The sequence below is a fragment of the Choloepus didactylus genome, chromosome 18, assembly GCF_015220235.1.
Source record: "Choloepus didactylus isolate mChoDid1 chromosome 18, mChoDid1.pri, whole genome shotgun sequence".
NCBI lineage: Eukaryota > Metazoa > Chordata > Mammalia > Pilosa > Megalonychidae > Choloepus > Choloepus didactylus.
The window spans coordinates 58433952-58454074 of NC_051324.1; the positions used below are offsets into that span (position 1 = coordinate 58433952).

The window sequence follows — 20123 nt, forward strand, 5'->3', positions numbered from 1 at the left end:
TATTGAGATATATTCACATACCATACAATCATCAACTGTTCACAGCATCATCATATAGTTGTCCCTATCCCCTTTGAACTTTCTAGTTTAATGCTGGGGGAAATATGACAATCTCTATTCACATAAAAGTCTTGGGGGCATTTTTTTTTTATTTTGAAGTAAATTCAAAGCCATAGGAACAGTTGCAAAAACAATACAAACCCCATACACAGAACTGCAGCACACCCTGACCCCCCTCCCCCGACACCCCACTCCACCAACTTCAACATGCTGTCACACCACCATTTCCTTCCCCCTCTCCCCCTCATCCATCATCCATCATCCATCATCCATCACTCTGTTCTCCGAACACACGAGAGCTAGCTGCACACATCCCCGAACAAACACCACAATTCACAATACAATTCCCATGAACAAGAACACTCTCCTATGCAATCCCACCAAACGCAGCCAAGAAGCACAAGAGACTCAATACTGATACAAAGCTTACATTCTATACTTCCCTTTTTTTTCTTATGTTTCAACTGTGTCCCTCTGAGCTTCCCCTCCTCCATCCCCAGATACCATCCAGGATCATCCCTGGCATCCAATCCTCATCCACCTAGACTGTCTTTTTTTTTTTTTCAATTGTGGAAACACATATACAGCCTAAATCTTCCCATTCCACCCCCTCCCCAGCATTCCACCAGTGGGACCAATCACATCCAGAATGTTGTAATGCGATGACCTTCCCACCCTCCATTACTAGAAATTTCTCTTCACCTCAAACAGCAACCCTACACTCATTTCTTAACTCCCCATTGCCCCTTCCCCCATTTCTCTTAACCCATACTCTACTTTTCATCTCTATGGTCATATTCTCTGATAATTTCTTTGTGTTTACTGTGGGGCTTAAAATTAACCTCTTAAGTCCATAACACTCTTGTTTTCTTTGATACCAACTTAACTTCAGTAGGACACATAAACTGTGTTCTTATATTCCTCCATTCCTCCACCTTCACACAGGTCCCATCAAAAATTACATATTTTACATTGAGTTCAAAAACACCTGTTTGTCATTAGAGTTTGTGTATTTTACATCATGCAGGAAGTAAATAGTGGAGTTACAATTCAAAAACCACTGACTTCTATTTGCATTCCATTGTGGTCGGAGAATGTGATTTGAATATATTCAATTTTTTTTTTTTAATTTATTGAGGCTTGTTTTATGTCCCAGCACATTGTCCACTCTGGGGAAAGATCCATGATCACCAGAGAAAGATGAGTGTCCTGGTGATCTGGGATGCAAGGTTCCATATATGTCCATTAAAATTCTCTGTATCTCCTTCTCCTTTCCTTGCCTCTCTGTCAGCAGGGCTCCCCTCAGTATCTGAAGTAGGGCAGGCCTTTTATTGGCAAACTCTCTCAGCATTTGTCAGTCTGTGAAAAATTTAAGCTCTCCCTCAAATTTGAAGGAGAGTTTTGCTGGATAAAGTATTCTTGGTTGGAAATTTTTCTCTCTCAGAATTTTAAATATGTCATGCCACTGCCTTCTCACCTCCATGGTGGCTGCTGAGCAGTCACAACCCAGTCCTATGTTGTTTCCTTTGTATGTGGTGAACTGCCCTTCTCTTGCTTTTAGAACCTGCTCCTTCTCCCTGGTACCTGAGAGTCTGATCAGAACATGTCCCAGAGTGGGTCCATTTGGATTCATTCTATTTGGGGTTCACTGGGCATCCATGCCCTGTGTATTTATATTGTGTAGAAGGTTGGGGAAGTTTTCTCCAACAATTTGTTTGAATAAAACCAGATGATATGGAGAACCTTTACCCCTCTCTTCCCTTCTGGGACACCAATGAGTCTTAAGTTTGGACATTTTATTTTATCTATCATATCCCTGAGATCCATTTCAATTTTTTCAATTTTTTTCTCCATTCTTTCTTTTGTTCTTTCATTTTCTGTTCTCTGGACTTCTAGGGCACTAAGTCATTGTTCAACTTCCTCTAATCTTGTATTATGAGTATCCAGAGTCTTTTTAATTGGCCAACAGTTTCTTTTATTTCCACAAGATCTTCTATTTTTTTATTTACTCTTGCAATTTCTTCTTTATGCTCTTCTAAGGTCTTCTTTATGTCCCTTATGTCCTGTGCCATGGTCTTCTTCATGTCCTTTATATCCTTTGCCATGTTTTCATTCCTCGATTGTAGTTCTTTGATTAATTGTGCCAAGTACTGTGTCTCTTCTGATATTTTGATTTGGGTGTTTGGAATTGGGTTCTCCATATCATCTGTTTTTATTATATGCATTAAGATTTTCTGTTGTTTTTGGCCTCTTGGCATTTGCTATGCTTGATAGGGTTCTTTCAAGTTGTAAACAAAAATACCAATCTAATTTTTCAGAAATACAAGTTGGTGGCGTACACTTTCTCTAACTAACCAGCAGATAGCATCTGCAAGTCACCTATACCCCTCAAGTCAGTTCTTCTCAACTTCATCCTTGTGGTGTGTGGGGAAATGATTCTTGTGGGGTTCAGTTGGTGAACTCAGTTTGGGTGTGTTGTTGGTGCTGTCCACTCTGAATGTGGGGTGTGTGTCGGGGTGGCTAGGGAGGCAGGGCACCTTTAATATTCAACCCCCCCCCCGGGTGTTCCCGGAGATTCAAGGCCGCTGCAAGAGTCTAAGCCTTCATTTCAGTTCTGCCCCAGACTCTCTCTGTCGCTGACCCACAAACCACCAGCATTGACGTAGCATCCCTGGGTTTTCCGAGCGGGCCCCCCTTCTCAGCTGTGATCTTCCAGGACCTCTGCCAAGGGAATGCTGTGCTATGTCACAAGTGTGCACCATCCCTCAAGGGAAGCCCCGGGCCTCCAGGCCGTGCAGGGGCACTCCCAGCCTGATGCAAAGATGGCTGAATGGGGCATCTCAACCCTTCCCCGCTCCTCACACAGTTCCTCCTTCCCAGCTCTGGGATAACTGGTGCGGCTCTGGGCTGTGGGCATGGCCCCGGGCAGGAGTGTCTCCAGCCCTTCGGGGAGCCAGCTGCCAGCAGCAGGGTTTCTTTCTCCATCTGGCTCTCCCCTCCGCTCCCCTGGACCTGAGGGAAACTGCTGCGGGCTGTCCTCCATGCCAGACACCGAGAGGCCGGCTCAGCCCTCTTCTGCCGTGTTCCCACCGTCGCAACTGCAGCCACTCCTAGGTTTTTCCCCCTTTTTAAAAAAAAAAAGAACCAGAACCCCCAGCTTCCCCACACCACAGCACAGCCATGGGTCTTAGATCTTTCAGCCAGCTTACTCACTCGTTTTAGAATGCAGACTCCCGGTTTCACTAAGTATACGGCCCCTGTGGTTCTAGCAGACATTGTCCAGCTGGTGCATCGCTGAAACCTGTATTCTGTGTCACCTTCTGGTTTTTATCTAGTATTTTTCGTGGAGGTGTTTTTTTGCCCTGTCTCACCAAGCCGCCATCTTAGGTTCTCCGGCGGGGGTGGGGTGGGGAGGGGGTGGGCATTTTAATAATTTCTCATTATTATAATTTCTTCTTTCTCTTTCTGGTTCCATTCTATTTCCATCCCGTCTAATCTTACTCTTACTTTTCTGCTTTATTCTTTTCCCTTGAAACTGCCAATGGTCCCAGAGATTTCCTCAAGCTTAGCTCCATAGTGGAAAAAGTTGTCATGAAGTTGATGAAAATGACTAGAGAAAGGATTGATACTTTTTCAGATCTATTTTTTTTCCATCTAAGTTTTTCTAAATGGCTTCTTGATTCCAAATAATCATACCCAGTTCTTTATGTAAAACCCCACAAGTTCCTGTCCTCTCAAGGAACTCAGTAATATTTAAAAGCTTACCATCCATTGGCAGATTCTGTGAGAGATCTTTAAGTTCCTTTTCTGTGAGGCTTATGTCCATGTGACCCAGAACTGTGGCCAGTCTATTGACATCAATTGTCCCTCCTTGGGAAATAGATACACATAAAAGCAAAATTTAAGTAATCTAAAAAGTGACAACATTATTAATTCTTCTGTGTTATTATTATTTTTAGGATAAGGCCTAAGGTTCAAGAACTAAGAAATAGAGTGAAAATAACAGAGACTCAATAATGGATTTAATAATTAAAATTTCTTCAGATAAACATGGACTCAAGGAGTAAAGCATAAGCATAAAATTTTAAAGGAGTAATCTAATTCCAATTATTATAATTAAATTTAAATTCCAATAATTCAATAGTGGAAATGACAAATCTAATATTTTTTGACCAATAAGTGCAGCTTATTTTTGATAACTGAACTTTCAGAATATTTTCACTAATGACCAAATTCCTTGTATAACTGTGAATCATTCCTTAGTCTCTCACTCTCATTTTTTAACATTACAAAATTAGGCTACATTTACTTTTTTACCTCAAGTTCAAAAAAATTTTCAGAGTATAGGACTCCTTTCTAGGACACAAAATGAAATTAATATAGTAAATGACAGGCAGTTCTGGGCATAATATATATTCCAAGGGAAAATATTAATTTAATGACTAGGGAATAGTACAAACACAAAACTTGAGGAATCTTAGATCATCTGCATTTCATCATGACTCTCACTCACCTTTAAGAGACTTCACACCATCAATCAGCCTATTTTGATAGATTTTTCCATCTGCTGTAAGAAATTACAGTTTGGGTCGCAGACAAATTATATAGAGATTTGCTAAGATAATATCAAAGCTAGAATTTTAAAAATATATTTCCAATTATTTGCCCTAGAAAACATCAAATTTACTCTAAAACAATAAAATTAAGGACTAGGTTTTTTTTTTTATCTTCATTTTATTGAGATATATTCACATACCATGCAGTCATACAAAACAAATCGTACATTCGATTCTTCACAGTACCATTACATAGTTGTACATTCATCACCTAAATCAATCCCTGACACCTTCATTAGCACACACACAAAAATAACAATAATAATAATTAAAGTGAAAAAGAGCAATCGAAGTAAAAAAGAACACTGGGCACCTTTGTCTGTTTGTTTCTTTCCTTCCCCTATTTTCCTACTCATCCATCCATAAACTAGACAAAGGGGAGTGTGGTCCTTATGGCTTTCCCAACCCCATTGTCACCCCTCATAAGCTACATTTTTATACAATTGTCTTCGAGATTCATGGGTTCTGGGTTGTAGTTTGATAGTTTCAGGTATCCACCACCAGCTACACCAATTCTTTAGAACCTAAAAAGGGTTGTCTAAATTGTGCATAAGAGTGTCCACCAGAGTGACCTCTCAGCTCCTTTTGGAATCTCTCTGCCACTGAAGCTTATTTCATTTCCTTTCACATCCCCCTTTTGGTCAAGAAAATGTTCTCCATCCCACGATGCTGGGTCTACATTCCTCCCCGGGAGTCATATTCCACGTTGCCAGGGAGATTCACTCCCCTGGGTGTCTGATCCCACATAGTGGGGAGGGCAGTGATTTCACCTTTCAAGTTGGCTTAGCTAGAGAGAGAGGGCCACATCTGAGCAACTAAGAGGCATTTGGGAGGAGGCTCTTAGGCACAATTATAGGGAGACCTAGCCTCTCCTTTGCAGCAACCGTCTTCCCAAGGGTAAGACCTATGGTAGAGGGCTCAACCCATCAAACCACCAGTCCCCTATTGCGGGACACTGTTATCGAGTTCCGACTTGGCGGGCCTGGGCCAGGGGAACTGATCAGCCCCTAGGAAAGGTAGTGGGGCACGGGTGGTAGCGCCCTCCACAGCCCCCCGGGCCTGAGAAAGTGGAGCCGAATGCAGGCCCCATTTCCTCACCCCAAAGTACAACCGTTGGGGAGGGCTTGCCGGAGAAACCCCCCCCCCCCCGCCATGCCTTACCCGCACCCTCCACCCTCTTCGTTACCGGAGCAACTCCCGCCCCTTTTCAATCAACCTCCGCGCCCTCTCAGAACCAGTCCAAGCCTTTAACCCTTACAGCTACCCCGCCCTCTAAACCGCCCGATATAAGCTTGTACTCTCCCCTAATAAACTCTCTTGGCTTCTTCACCCTCAAAGAAACGTGTCCCGCCTGTTCCTTCTCGCCGCCCTCCACACCTTGCACGCCTCCGCCGGGGACCGGGCCCTGTCCCCTGCCTCGCCCTCGCCTCCGGGAAAGAGCCCCCGCCGCCGGTACCCTCCGAGCAATCCCGAGAGCCTAGGATTTAGCAACCGGCCGCCACCCCCCCCAGACGAGTCAACTGCGACCGCACCCTATGTCTGTGGTCCTGTTAGCAACCATCGAGGTGGGGTAGGCGAATACCCCTGCATTCTCCACAGGCTCCTCAAGGGGGCTCTACATATTTTTTTCCTTGTTTTTTTTAAAAATTTTTTTTTTTTATATCAACTGTATGAAAATAAAAAAATAAAAAAAAATAATTAAAAAAACATACAATAAAAGAACATTTCAAAGATGGTTCTTAATGCAGACACTCTACCTACTCATGCGTAATAAAGACCGTAACTACTGGCTAACTCTCATGCTTAAATATATATACATCTTTCTTTTCCATTTCTCTTTTTGATTTACCTATTTCTTCACTTTTAATAGATTCTTCTCTCTTGCTGTTTCATATATCCAGAGCTTAATTTTTGGCCTTTCAGAAAAATCAAAAGTGATAATGTGATTTTTACCCTGAAGATAGGACTATTACTGCTGTATTTGTTAATTCCTAAACTCATAGAACTTCATCTTAAGGAAAATAAAGTCATGCTAACTATTTTGAGATATACATTATTTTTTCCATGATCAAATAGAGATAATTTTTAAATTTTTCACAAATATACAATATTAAACCCTTAAAGGCTAATCTATAGTGTCTGAAATTCTCACCATCTATTGGCAGATTTTTCAGCAGCTCCAAATGTTCCTTTCCAGTGAAGTCTATCCCCATGTTTTCCAGAACATTTTCTATATCACTGACTTCAATCTCCTCTCCTTAAAAAAAACCCACAAAATCAAAACAAAAGAGAATTTTTAGAATGATCTAATTCCAAAATATGGAAAAGTTATCTCAACCTGTTCAAATGAACTTCACTGCTCAATGAAGAGTAAAGATAGAGTATGATGTCTAAATATACACTCGATGGCATTCATGTAAATAGATCCTTTCCTTAACTCTAATAAAATGACTTATGTCATATTAATGAAGAAAAGACAACATAGGTACAATAGGGTATGGACTGTCAACACACAAGCAAATAAGGGTTACATAATTTCCTAGTGAGTCAGGATTTTAGAGATGATCTAAATAACTCTGTCATCAGATCAGACAGTGTTTCTGATCATCTTCAAATAATAAAATCACCTATATTTTTAACAAAGTTTTATTTTGCCATTTGTTGATTTAATCCAGAATTTGTTTCTTCCCAAAGATTGGAATGATAATATATTAATGTCAAATCCAAAGAACAAAGAATTTGCTACCAAGACAAAGAACTGAAATTTTATTACTAAAATGTAGCTAATCCAAAGCCTAACTCTAAGAATTTAGATAATTAGCTAAAGAGTTGCTATGAAACAAAAGTTTAAATGACAGAGTAATCAAGGAAATAAAAGATATTTAAAATAAAATTTTGAATAAAATTTATACTCTAAGGTTTGCATTCATTTCTTACCTGTAAGAGCTTTCACTCCATCCATCAACTTATCAAGCTCAATCTTCCCATTAGCTACAAGAAAAGGTAAAAAATAAGAATCTTAAAGTAACCCAGACTCAGGAAAAATGAAGTATGTTGCCCCTATATTGTGACAGTCCACTCTTTCCTATCATGTCCTATGTCAACCTTCAACTAACTTACAATCCTGGATTTCAGGGATTCTATATTAGTGAAGTACTCTATTTTCAGGAGTAGGGATTCACAAACAATGATCCATTGGTCAAATCCAGGCTGCCACTTATTTTTCTTTTTTTTTTTATAGTCCAGGAGCCAAGAAGAGTTTTAAAAATTTTCAAACGGTTGAAAAACTCAAAAGAAGAATATTATTTATGACACATGGACTATAAATAAATTTTATTGGAACATAGCCACACTCGTTCACTTACAAACTATGTCTGCTTTTGTGCTACAATGGCAGAGATGAGTGGTTATGAAGGAGACCATAGGGCCAGCCCTGGATGATGGATTCTATCCAGAGACACTATCCTCTTTCCAATTGCTGAGATTCAACCTACTTTATAAATATGGGAGGAAGTATTATTGTGCTGTCTAATCTCTAAGACTGCCCCCTCAAATACAGTAAAGACAAGAAGTCTGCCTATCTCGATATAATAAAAGGGAACATGATAATACTTTTACTAATCTTTCATAAATTCCCAATATACTTTTTTAAAATTAATTTATTTTTAAAAGAGAAGTTGTAGGTTTATGGAAAGATCATCATGCAGCAAATGCAGAGTTCCCATAACATTTTCCTACAGTATGGAAGACTTGCTACAATTGATGAGAGAATATTATTCTAACTCTACTATTTATCTGTAGTCCATACTTCACATTAGGGTTCACTGTTTGTGTTGTACAGTTCTCTGGTTGATTTTTAAATTTTTTATTCTAGCAACATATATAAACTTTAAAAAAGTCTTTTCAATTACTCTGACCATCTTGGAATGGCTGGTGGCATATGACTAGTATAACTCGTTACTTCACCTCATCACTGACAAATTTTTCTTTCCTTTCTTTTTTCTTTTATTTATTTAATCATCAAATATTAGTTACTGTCACGTGGTCAAACAGTCCCTAAGCAACAATGCAGTGGCTTACAGGGTCACAAGGATCACCACCAGAGTTCCTAGGTTGGTTTGCCAGACTTCATAGATTTGGCTGGTACGGAAAAAATAAGCTCAAATGGATTCAATTTCTTACTGACACAAATGGAAAAAGTAAGACTACACAGTGTCAGATTCCCATCTCCCTAGCCTGACAGGGCTACACTGAACCAGAGGTGCTAGATGACAGGTGGTGCATGCAGCAGGCTGCTCTGCCCGCTGAGGAGCTCATTCTAAACTATAACCAAGCAGTGTTGTAGACTTAAACAGAACCCTGCAGCTGTATCCTGGGGGAGAGAGAGCTGGCAAGTCCTGTGTTCAACTGGAAGTAGCGAGATGAATGAGAAATGACCTTGTCTCCTGCAACGCTGGGAGGCAGGTGAGAAATGACTAGGTGGCAGCTCCTCAGAGGGCTGCTATCTCCTCTTGTTCCAAGAGGAATCACAAGGCATTCTGCAGAGGTCAAGCCTTGCCTATGTGAAGATGTGCAAAGTTGCCAGGGAGGAGCCATTTTCCTAAAGTTACATAGTTAATATTTGAGAGTAAACTAGGCCTCAGGGTGCAAAGATAATTAAGGAATTCTTTCTGCCTTCAAGGAGTTCATAGTTTAGAGAAATAGGAATGCTAAGAAAATATAAATAAAATTTAGAGAATGGGTACTTTTATGGAATACCCTTGAACACATTTCCCCTTATAAGTCTGGAGTTTTTCAACTCTTACAATGTAATAATTTTCTTTTCCCACATATAAAAATATAAATTAGTCTATTATTCTTAAGCCAAGTATTGTAAAGATATGTGTCCTATCATAAAACAAATTACAAACTGTAATAAGAAAAATATGAAAATCATCTGGGCCTGGAAGTTTGCTTGCTTGCTTTTTTTCTTATCATTTAGAATGTTTTTCTATTTATTAAAACAGCTCTTTTAAAGTTAATCATTTTAAAACTATCACTCACATAAAAATATGTGAAACAAATTGGCAATTACTATAACTTTCTCTTTAGAGTCCAATTCTTTTGAATGACTTTATCTCAGAATATTGATATGTTTTTCTCTACAAACTATCATCCTTTGTGCCATCAATATCATTGATGATGTGGCATTTCTTAGAGTGCTTCACTACTGTTAGTTTATTTAAAATTAATAGACTTTATTTTTTTAGAGCAGCTTCAGGTTTACAGAAAAATTGAGCAGAAAGTAGAATTTGCATATACTCTCCTACCTGTCCCCTGCACACAATTTCCCCTATTATTAATATGTTGCATTAATGTGTTACATGTTACAATTGATGAACCAATATTGATACATTATTATTAACTAAAATTCATAGTTTCATTAAGGTTAATTCTGTGTTGTACAATTCTCTGTGTTTTGGCAAATGTATAATATCATGTATCTACCATTACAGTATCATACAGAATAGTTTTACCTCCCTGAAAATACCCCGTTCTCCACCTATTCATGCCTCATCCTTCCTCCACACCTGAACCCATGGCAACTGGTGATCTTTTTACTGGCTCAATAGTTTTACCTTTTCTAGAATGTCATATGGTTGGAATCATATGGTATGCAGCATTCTCAGACTGTCTTCTTTCACTTAGTAATATGCATTTAAAATTTCTCCATGCCTTTTGGTGGTTTGAGAGTTCTTTTTTATCACTGAATAATATTCCATTCTATGGATGTACCACAGTTTCCTTATCCATTCACCTACTGTAGACATGTTGTTTGCTTCCAATTTTGGCAATTATTAACAGAACTTCCATAAACATCTGTGTGCAAGTTATTGTGTCCACATAGTTCTTAAATCATTTGGGTAACTATGTAGGAACGTGCGATTGCTGGATCATATAGTAAGACCATATTTAGCTTTGTAAGAAACTGCCAAGCTGTCTTCCAAAGTGGCTAAATTATTTTGCATTTCTTCCAACAATGATTGCATATTCCTGCAGCTCCTCATTATTGTTAGCATTTGGTGTTGTCAGTGTTTTGGATTTTAGCCATTCAAATAGATATATTGTGGTATCTTATTGTTTTAACTTCCAATTTCCTAAAAACATATGATTTTGAGCATATTTTCATATGGTTATTTTCCATCTGTATGTCTTCTTTGAGGAAGTGTACGTTCAGATCTTTTACCCATTTTTAAATTGGATTGTTTTCTTATTGTTGAATTTTAAGAATTCTTCGTATTTTTTAGCTACATGCCCTTTATCAGATAGGTGCTTTGCAAATATTTTCTCCCATTCTGTGGTTTGTCTTTTCATTCTCTTAACTCTTTAATTTAAAGTTAGCAGAAGTTTTGACAAACTGATGTTTGATATCCTGCTCAACTCATGAATTAGTCACACCTTCCTCCCATTGTTTTGAATTTTGTTTCACCTATTCTGAGGGATTTGGCAATTTATTCTGCCTTTAATTGTACTATATGGCAAGTCACAGGTAGTTCTTTTGCATAAGTTTCATTCATAACATGTAATACAGCTTCTCTACTTTGGATGTCTTCCTTTCTTAAGTCCAAGAAGCATTTTGCTGTTGTTTTGCAAGAAAACATGGAAATACTGTTTAACCAGTGGCAGGAGAGGTGGAGAAGTCAGGGATGGATTAAAGAAATATACAAGAGGCCTTTAAGAGGATATTGGGGATAAGGGAGAGCGTGGCATGGAGGATGACACTGTACTTTTAAGTTTGCATAAACAGGTGGGTGGGTGGCCATCAACTTAGAAAACATGGGAGCAAGAGTCAGTTTGGGATGAAAGCTGATGAATTTAGATTTGGAAATTTTGAGATTGAGTTTCTGAAGAAGCAGTAAAATGGACAGGTCTAAATGGCATGTGGATATAGAAGTTTGAAGCTCAGAGTAAAGACTGGAATAGAGATATAGATTTGGATGTCTATCAGTGATAGGTGAAAATGCCAGAGGGCCTGGTTGAGGAATATTATTTTTTCAGGTCAAGACTTTTACTCCTTTCCATTTCATTCTTTCAACTTTTATTCTGTTCACTGACCATTTTCTTGTCAGACAGTGGTCCTAACTTAACTCTAAGATAACCTTATATCCTTTGGGAAGAGATTGATGACTTCAGATTTAAAAAAAAATGAATTGATAGGATTTCTTTTTATGCTTTCTCAAAATATCTTTTTAACAAGAAATAATTTTAAGACTAATAATTTTAGAAATTCTTGCATCTCAGTATATAAACCTCATGAGGATACAATGAAAGGCATGGTGGTATCTATATGCTTACCATTAACTGGTAGGTTTTCTGTCAGACTTTTAAACTCTGATTCTGTGAGTTTGATCCCCATATTTTCCAGAATGGTGTCCATGCTATTGACATTAACCTTTCCTCCTTCGAAAGGCCCACATCAGGAACATGAGAAAAAAGTGAATGATTTCAAAACATTAAATATTACTTTAATGACTAGATACTATGATTGCATTTAATGAACATGTACTAATATTAAAATAAAAAATGAAAAATGCAATATGGGTCATATTTTTCTATTATTTTGAGTCACAAAATGAATATCAAAACTCCAATATGAATTGCTCAAGAGATCATATAAAGTTAACAAGACAACTAGAATTAGAATCTGTACCCTTAAACACTGTTGATGGGTCAATCTTGCACCAGAAAATAGTTAATGGGGGTGAATAACTCAACTTCGTGAGTTCATATATTCGAACAATAAGAAAGGCCTGTTTTTGCTTCCTGAACTTTCATATTAATTATTCCTACTTCTGCTGACCAAATTAAAAAAAAAAAAAAAGATCCTTCTCATTTTTTTTCTGAAATACCAAGATCTGAAATGATTCTTTTGAAGCAAAATTTGCATAATTCCAAAAATGATGGGCCTTCTGCAAAGATATGTACAGGACACTAGCTGGTTAATTATGGTTGGACTGAAGAAACTTATAAATAAGGAAGTCTATAAATGGGAAACAGGATTCCCAATAGAAAGATATAAATATTATAAACCATGAGATTTTGAGACTGTTCTGCCTTCTTGTCAACTTTCTTACTCACCTTTGAAAGATTTCACTCTGTCCAACAATCTATTCTGAAATACCATCCCAGCATCTATAATCAAAGCATAATTCATGCCAGAAGGAAATGAAATAGCAAACACAGTAGTAAGTATACCTTGATTAATGGAGTTTTTTTATTATATGGGAGTTTTTAAAAACATTATTTGCCTTAGCTATCTCACCAATACCATCCTCAAATAAAAGTGGGGATTGAGAATGGAAAATTTTCCCTATGTGATAAATCTACACAACTTCTGGCACTTGGTGCCATTGTTAGTGGTTCTCTTTCATGGTAGAAAATGCAAGAGCATTTTGTAAACTTCTGCAATACTGAAACAATGCTCTTTCCCTTTGCTCATTTTTCTTCTAATTAGTTTCTCATCCCCTTTTATTTTACTCCATGTTTTTAAATTCATCGTAACACAAAGACTTTTGCTTGGTCCTCAATAGCAGGACTTAGAGATGAATTTACTCTTTCTAGTAGTTTCCAGAGGCAATAAATGGAAAAGTTTTAAAACCTCTCATACTGCCCATTGAATCAGGTTCCCTGGAAAGCCTGAGTGGTATTTATATGGCTCACCATCAACTGGTAGGGTTTTCTGCAGATTTAAGAATTCCTTTTCTGTGAGCTCAATTCCCATGCTTCCTAGAGTGTTTTGGATATCACCAACATCAATCTTTTCTCCTTTGAAAAGATAGGAATGTTGACAATTAGGAAAACAAAATATTTATACATATAAGGTATCATGCACAAATTGAAGGAAGTCCAAGGTTAAAACAATGCCCATGTATATAAAATCAGTAAGACTCATAATAAGATACTCTTTCTTATTCATAAAAATAAGTTTTTCTAATTTGTGAGATGTAATAGAATAGCAGGAAAAAATTTGGTCACATAATTAGTCAGTGAATTAGGAAAAGGTAGATGCCTAATTCAAAATATTCAATCAGAAACTTTGACAAATATTATTCTTTTGATGTAAATTGCATGATTTGCTTTTCACAGTGACAGTAACACTCTGAGCCTCCTTAATTTTATCTTGCTATTTACTGAGGGTTTCCAGGTTTTAAATATTTATGTAGTGTGATGTAACATTGGTAAAAGACTTCCAGGGACAATATAACTGGTGCTAAGGTAAAACACATAAAGTTTTATTGCTAAAATCTTGATAAGTTGACACCAAATGATAGGGCATCAGAAGCAAATATTTATTCATAAATAATTAAAAAGCCAGAATACTGGAAAAACACCATTTTAAAACGTAACACAGAACGAGGATTTCCATTTTACCCTAATTTTACCCACCTGTAAAAGCTTTCATTCCATCCACCAACTTTTTCATATCAACTTTCCCATCAACTGTAAGAAAATATAAATATAAAACATGGACATGATACTGACTTAGAAATTGTGAAATATGAAAAAGGAATTTATCTTTATATGCTCTATGATTTTAGCCTATTTCAACAATTTCATGAGTCTGAACTAGAAAAAAGCTTTAAATAAGATACGACTTTTTCAACAATGTATTTTTGATTTCCCCTTCTTTTAAAAATGATCAAAACCTACAACAGCAACAGGATAAACTTCAAAGTAGATTGCTTTATAGCTTATAAGGGCTCTCTGAAATTGACAAGTCTCTTGGACAGAATTTATAAGAGGTGCAGGCCACATACCAATGCCTTAACATAGATTTTGGAAATACTTCCATATATCATTAGTCCACATTCAGTACTTCCTTGAAAAGGAGACAAGCTTCTTTTGTTTATTTGCATCACATATGTAAATAAAAAATCATTTTGAGGACATCTTTATTATAGTGGTGGGACGGACATTATGCAGAATTGAAAATATTACATGTTTATCACATAACATTTTTATTTTATATTATTTTAAATCTCATTTATTTTTGTAATAGGTAAAAACATTCCATGGTTCAAAAAGCAAATTTTATGAAGGGGTATACTATGAAAAATCTTCTTCTTAATCTGTCTTCCAGTGATTCTGTTCTTTATGAAGGCAATCAGTGTCACTTTCTTTCGTAAACATCTTGAGTTACTTTTTCACATATTATTTTAAAAATATATTAATATTGAAATATCTTATAGATTCAAAATTAACTCACAAGCCATCCTGTTTTCCAGAACTTAAAGTTCTTTCTTTTTTTAAAAAAAATCTTTTAGGCCAACAAAACAGCTACAAAATGTTCATTTTGTAACCATATTTCTAAAAGTATGCCTGTTTTAACTTAATAACATATATAATATTTAAAAATAAAATACCATGTTTGGTACATGGAGATAAAAATTTAAACCCTCAAATTTGACACAACCATGACAAAATGAAAAGAAACTATTGATAACAACGGCAAGTCTTGAGAGGGAAAAACTATTATGTTATACATCAAAAGAGAACTTCCATAAGCCCCATCACGTGTATCAGCACACCTATCTGAAACTGTACCCATATAGTCTACCTTTTCTGCTTTATTATGGATGGAATACATGAGCTCCTGGCCAAGGCCAATACCTTGGTTGTCCACAGATTCCATTCCCTCTTTTCTATTCAGGGACATTGCTCCAACAGTCTTTTTTTCTCTCCATTAATCTTGCTCTTTCACCTATATAATCCCCATTGGATACAAACTAGTATTTTTTCCATGTTACAAATATTCCTCGGAATACTACTTTCTTCTTCAGTTCTCTCCATCTTTTTACTGAAAGCATCTTGAAAGAGTTGTCTATACTCATTCTTTCTAATATCTCTTCCACTATTCTTTCTTTTTAAAAATAAAACACAGGTATAGAAACTGTGGAAAATTTATAGCTTAGGGAATTATTATAAGATGAATACATTTATAAACATAACCCTAATCTAGGTATAGAACATACATCTCAGAAACTATGCCTTCTCAATCACAACACCTGCCACTCTTAAAAGTAATCACTAACCTAACTTCTATTTGCTAATCATGTCCTTGCTTTTCTTGATTAATCACCCAAGTGTATATCTCTGAACACTAAAATTACTTTTTCTTTTTTTTAAAACATGTCTTTATAAATCTCTTTTAATCTATAGCTTCAGTATTCAACCCCATTTTGTCTTTTATTGTTGAAGAAACAAGGTCGTTTTTTTTGTAGAGTTTCTTATAGCTTTGATTTTGCTTATGGCATTCTTATGGACCAATTTAATATATTCATATGTACTCTATATTTCCTATAATTTGGTAGCTGGATTTACAGATTTGATCAGATTCAGGTTAGGTTTACTTCTTTGGTAGATCACTATATAGGTGTTGCTTTATTCTTCCAGTAGGTGGCAGAAAAAGTCCAGTTGTCTCTATTTTGTGATGTTAGCAGCCATTAATTATTTTTCTATTAGAGAAGTTGTTGGTTTACAGACAAATCATGCAGCAAATATGGAGTTCCTATATACTCCCCCTCAAACAAACAGTTTTACCTATCATTAACACTTTAGTGCGGTAACTGTTGAAGGGTCCATTCATCAGTTCATGGACACTTGGGTTGCTTCTGTCTGATGAAACAATATTATTATAATTATTTCATTAACTACAGTGCACAGTTTACATTAGGGTTCACTGTGATGTACAGTTCTTTGGTTTTTAAAAATTTTTATTTAGTAACATAAAGACAACCTAACATATTCCCTTTAAGCACATTCAAGTATATAATTAAGTGGTGTTGATTACATTCACAATGTTGTGCTACCATCATCAACATCCATTACCAAAATTTTCTATCACCCAAACAGAAACTCTGTACCAATTAAGCATTAACTCTCATTCCCTACCTTCATCCTGGCTCCTGGTAATCTGTATTCTAGTTTCTTACTCTATGGATTTGCTTATTCTAATGATTTCATGAGTGAGATCATGCAATATTTGTCTTTTTGTGTCTGGTTTATTTCACTCAACCTGACTTCTTCAGAGTTCATCCACGTTGTCACATGTATCAGAACTTCATTTCCTTTTAGGGATGAATAGCATTCCATAGTATGTCTATACCACATTTTGCTTATTCATTTATCTGTTGATGGATACTTGGGTTGCTTCCACCTTTTGACAATTGTGAATAATGCTGAATAATATTCCATTGTAGGTATATACAATATTTCATTTATCCATTCATCAGTTCATGGACACTTGGGTCGCTTCTGTCTTTTGGCAATTGTGAATAATGCCACGGTGAGCATTGGTGTGCCAATATCTGTACGAGTCCCTGCTTTCAATTCTTTTGGGTATATACCTAGTAGAGGAATTGCTGGGTCATATGATAATTCTATTCTTGGCTTTCTGAGGAACTGACAAACTGTTTTCCACAGTGGCTGCACCAAAATGGTATCTCACTGTGGTTTGGATTTGTATTTCCCAAATTGCTGGTGTTATTGAACATCTTTTCCCATGCTTTTTAGTCATTTGCATGTCCGCTTTGGAGAAATGTCTATTCAAGTCTTTTGTCCATTTTTAAATTGGGTTGTCTTTTTACTGTTGAGTTGTAGGATTTCTTTATATATTCTGGGTATTAAACTCTTATCAGATATGTGGTTTCCAAATATCTCTCCCATTGAGTAGGTTGTCTTTTTCCTTTTGTGGCACAGTTCTTTATCACAAAAGTGACAAAAGCACACAAAATTTTGATGAGGCCCCATTTATCTATTTTTTTCTTGTGTTGATTATGCTTTGGATGTAAAGTCTAAGAAACCATTGCCTAATACAAGATCCTGAAGATGCTTCTCTATATTTTCTTCTAGAAGCTTCATAGTCAAAGAACCAACTTTTGGTTTCATTGAGTCTCCCTTTTTTTGTTTTCTATTAATTTATCTCCATTTTGACCTTCATTATTTCCATTCTTCTACTGGCTTTGGGTTTACTTTGTTCTTTTTCTGGATCCTCCATTTGTGGGGTTAAGTCTCTGATTTGAAATCTTTCTTCTTTTTTAATTTACAATTATAAATTTCCCTTTCAGCCCTGCCTTTGCTACATCCCATGAGTTTTGGTATGTTGTATTCTCATTTTTTGCCTCAAGATATTTTCTAATTTCCCCTGTGATTTCTTCTTTGACTCATTGGCTGTTTAAGAATATGTTGTTTAATTTCTACACATTTATGAATTTTCCAATCCTCCCTCTGTTGTTGATTTCTAACTTCATTCCATTTGTGACTCAACATATGGTCTATCCTGGAGAATGACCCATATGCACTAGAGAAGAAAGTGTATTCTGCTGCTGTTGGTTGAATTATTCCATGTCTGTTAGGTCTATTTGGTTCAGAGTATTGTTCAAGTCTCGATTTCCTTATAGATCTTCTGTTCAGAAGTTCCATCCATTATTGAAAGTGGTATACTGAAGTATCCTACTATTAATGTTGAATCACCTACTTCCACCTTCAAATCTATCAATATTTGCTTCATATATTTTGAGGCTATGCCATCAGGTGCAAATATATTTATAGTTGTTAATTCTTTTTGTTGAATTTACCTATTTGTCAATATATGGTGTCCTTCTTTGTCCCTTATAACAGATTGTGACTTAAAGTCAATTTTATCTGATATTAGTATAGCTACCCCAGCTCTTGTTTGGTTATTATTTGCATGAATATCCCCCTTCCCCCCAAAACTTGCACTTTCAACCTACATGTTTCTTTGAATATAAGGTGTCTCTTTTAAACAGCATATAATTGGGTCATGCTTTTTTATCCACTCTGCCAATCCCTGCATTTTGACTAGAGAGTAATCCATTTACATTTATACATCTACTGATAATGTAGGACTTTCTTCTGCCATTTTGATATTTGGTCTTTGTAAGTCTTATACCTTTTATGTCTCTCAATTCTTCAATTAATGCCTACTTTCATATTTATTTGATATTTTTGTAGAAACATTTCAAGCTCCTTCTCATTTTTTTCTGTATATATTTTTTAAATATTTTCTTGGTGGTTATGCATGGGGCTTATATTTAACATTCTAAATCTATAACAACCACATTTGACTTGATACTAACTTAACTTCAATAGCATACACATCTACTACTCCTACTCCTCTATTCCCCTACTTTTTTGGTACTTGTTACAAATTATACCTTTATACATTATATGTTCAAAACTATAGATTCATCATTACTTTTCTATGCATTAGAATTTTAGAACCTGTAACAAGCAAAAAGTGGATTTATATACCAAAAAAATACAATACAATAGCACTGACGTTTGTAATTTTCCATATGGTTATCTTTAGCAGAGTTCTTTATTCCTTTAGGCTGCTTTGATACACTGTCTAGTATCCTTTCCTTTTAGTCCGAAGAACTCCCTTTAGCATTGCTTGTAGGGCAGGTCTAGAGGCAACAACTTCCTTCAGCTTTCGTTTTTCTGATGTCTTATTCTCCCCCTCATTTTTGAAGTAGAGTCTCACAGGATATAAAATTTCAGGTGGGCTTATGTTTTCTTTTAGCACTTTAAATATGTCACCCCACTGCCTTCTTGCCTCCATGGTTTCTGATGAGAAATCTGTACATAATATTATTGGGGTTCCTTTGTATATAATATATTGCTTTTCTACTGCAGCTTTCATAACTCTCTCCTTGTCCTTGACTGCTATGCATCTGGGTGTGGTTTTCTTTGAGTTCATCCTGATAGCAATTCATTGGGCTTCCTATATATGTATATTCATGTCTCCTGCTAAATCTTGGAAGTTTTCTGCTATTATTTCTTTGTATATTCCTTCTGCCTGTACTTACTATTTTTCTTCTTCTGGGACTCCCATGATGCATATTTGGGTTGTTTGCTGGTGTCACGGATCTCTTAGGCCCTGTTCATTTTTTTCATTCTTTTTTCATTCTGTTCCTCAGCCCCAATCACTTCAATTGTCTTATCTTCAAGTTCACTGATTCTTTATTCTGCTAGCTCCAATCTTCTGTTGAAACCCTTTAGGGAATTTTTCATTTCAGTTATTGTCTTCTTCAAAACAGCATTTCTGTTTGTTGAGTTGAAAAAATTTGTTTCTCTATTGATATTCTCATATGGTCCATTCATTGCTTTCCTGATAACCTTTTTGTTCTTTCTCCGTATTTTCCTTTGTGTATCTGAGCATACTGAATATCACTTTTTTAAAAATCTTTGTCTGGTATGGCCAAAGATTGGCAGTCTTTGTTGATGGTCTCTGAATTTTTATCTTGTTCCTTTGGATGGGCCATCATTTCCTGTTTCTTTGTCTTGTAATCTTTTGTTGCACACTGAACATTTTAATGTTAAACTCTGGGATTTAATCCTTGAGCTATCTGTTCCTTAAGTTTGTATTCAGCTAGTGATATTACA

General features: G+C 36.3%; 1 protein-coding gene across 1 annotated transcript in view; it reads right to left on the reverse strand.

The window, feature by feature from the left end:
* Positions 1-20123, reverse strand: part of LOC119514797 — an 84227-nt gene that overhangs the window by 12290 nt on the left and 51814 nt on the right. The window contains exons 7-14 of the mRNA XM_037810521.1: positions 14103-14156; positions 13377-13481; positions 12795-12848; positions 12012-12116; positions 7614-7667; positions 6829-6933; positions 4574-4627; positions 3826-3930 (exon numbers count right to left, since the gene is read on the reverse strand). Coding sequence (XP_037666449.1) covers positions 3826-3930; positions 4574-4627; positions 6829-6933; positions 7614-7667; positions 12012-12116; positions 12795-12848; positions 13377-13481; positions 14103-14156 — 636 coding nt within the window. The remainder of the gene's footprint in view (positions 1-3825; positions 3931-4573; positions 4628-6828; positions 6934-7613; positions 7668-12011; positions 12117-12794; positions 12849-13376; positions 13482-14102; positions 14157-20123) is intronic.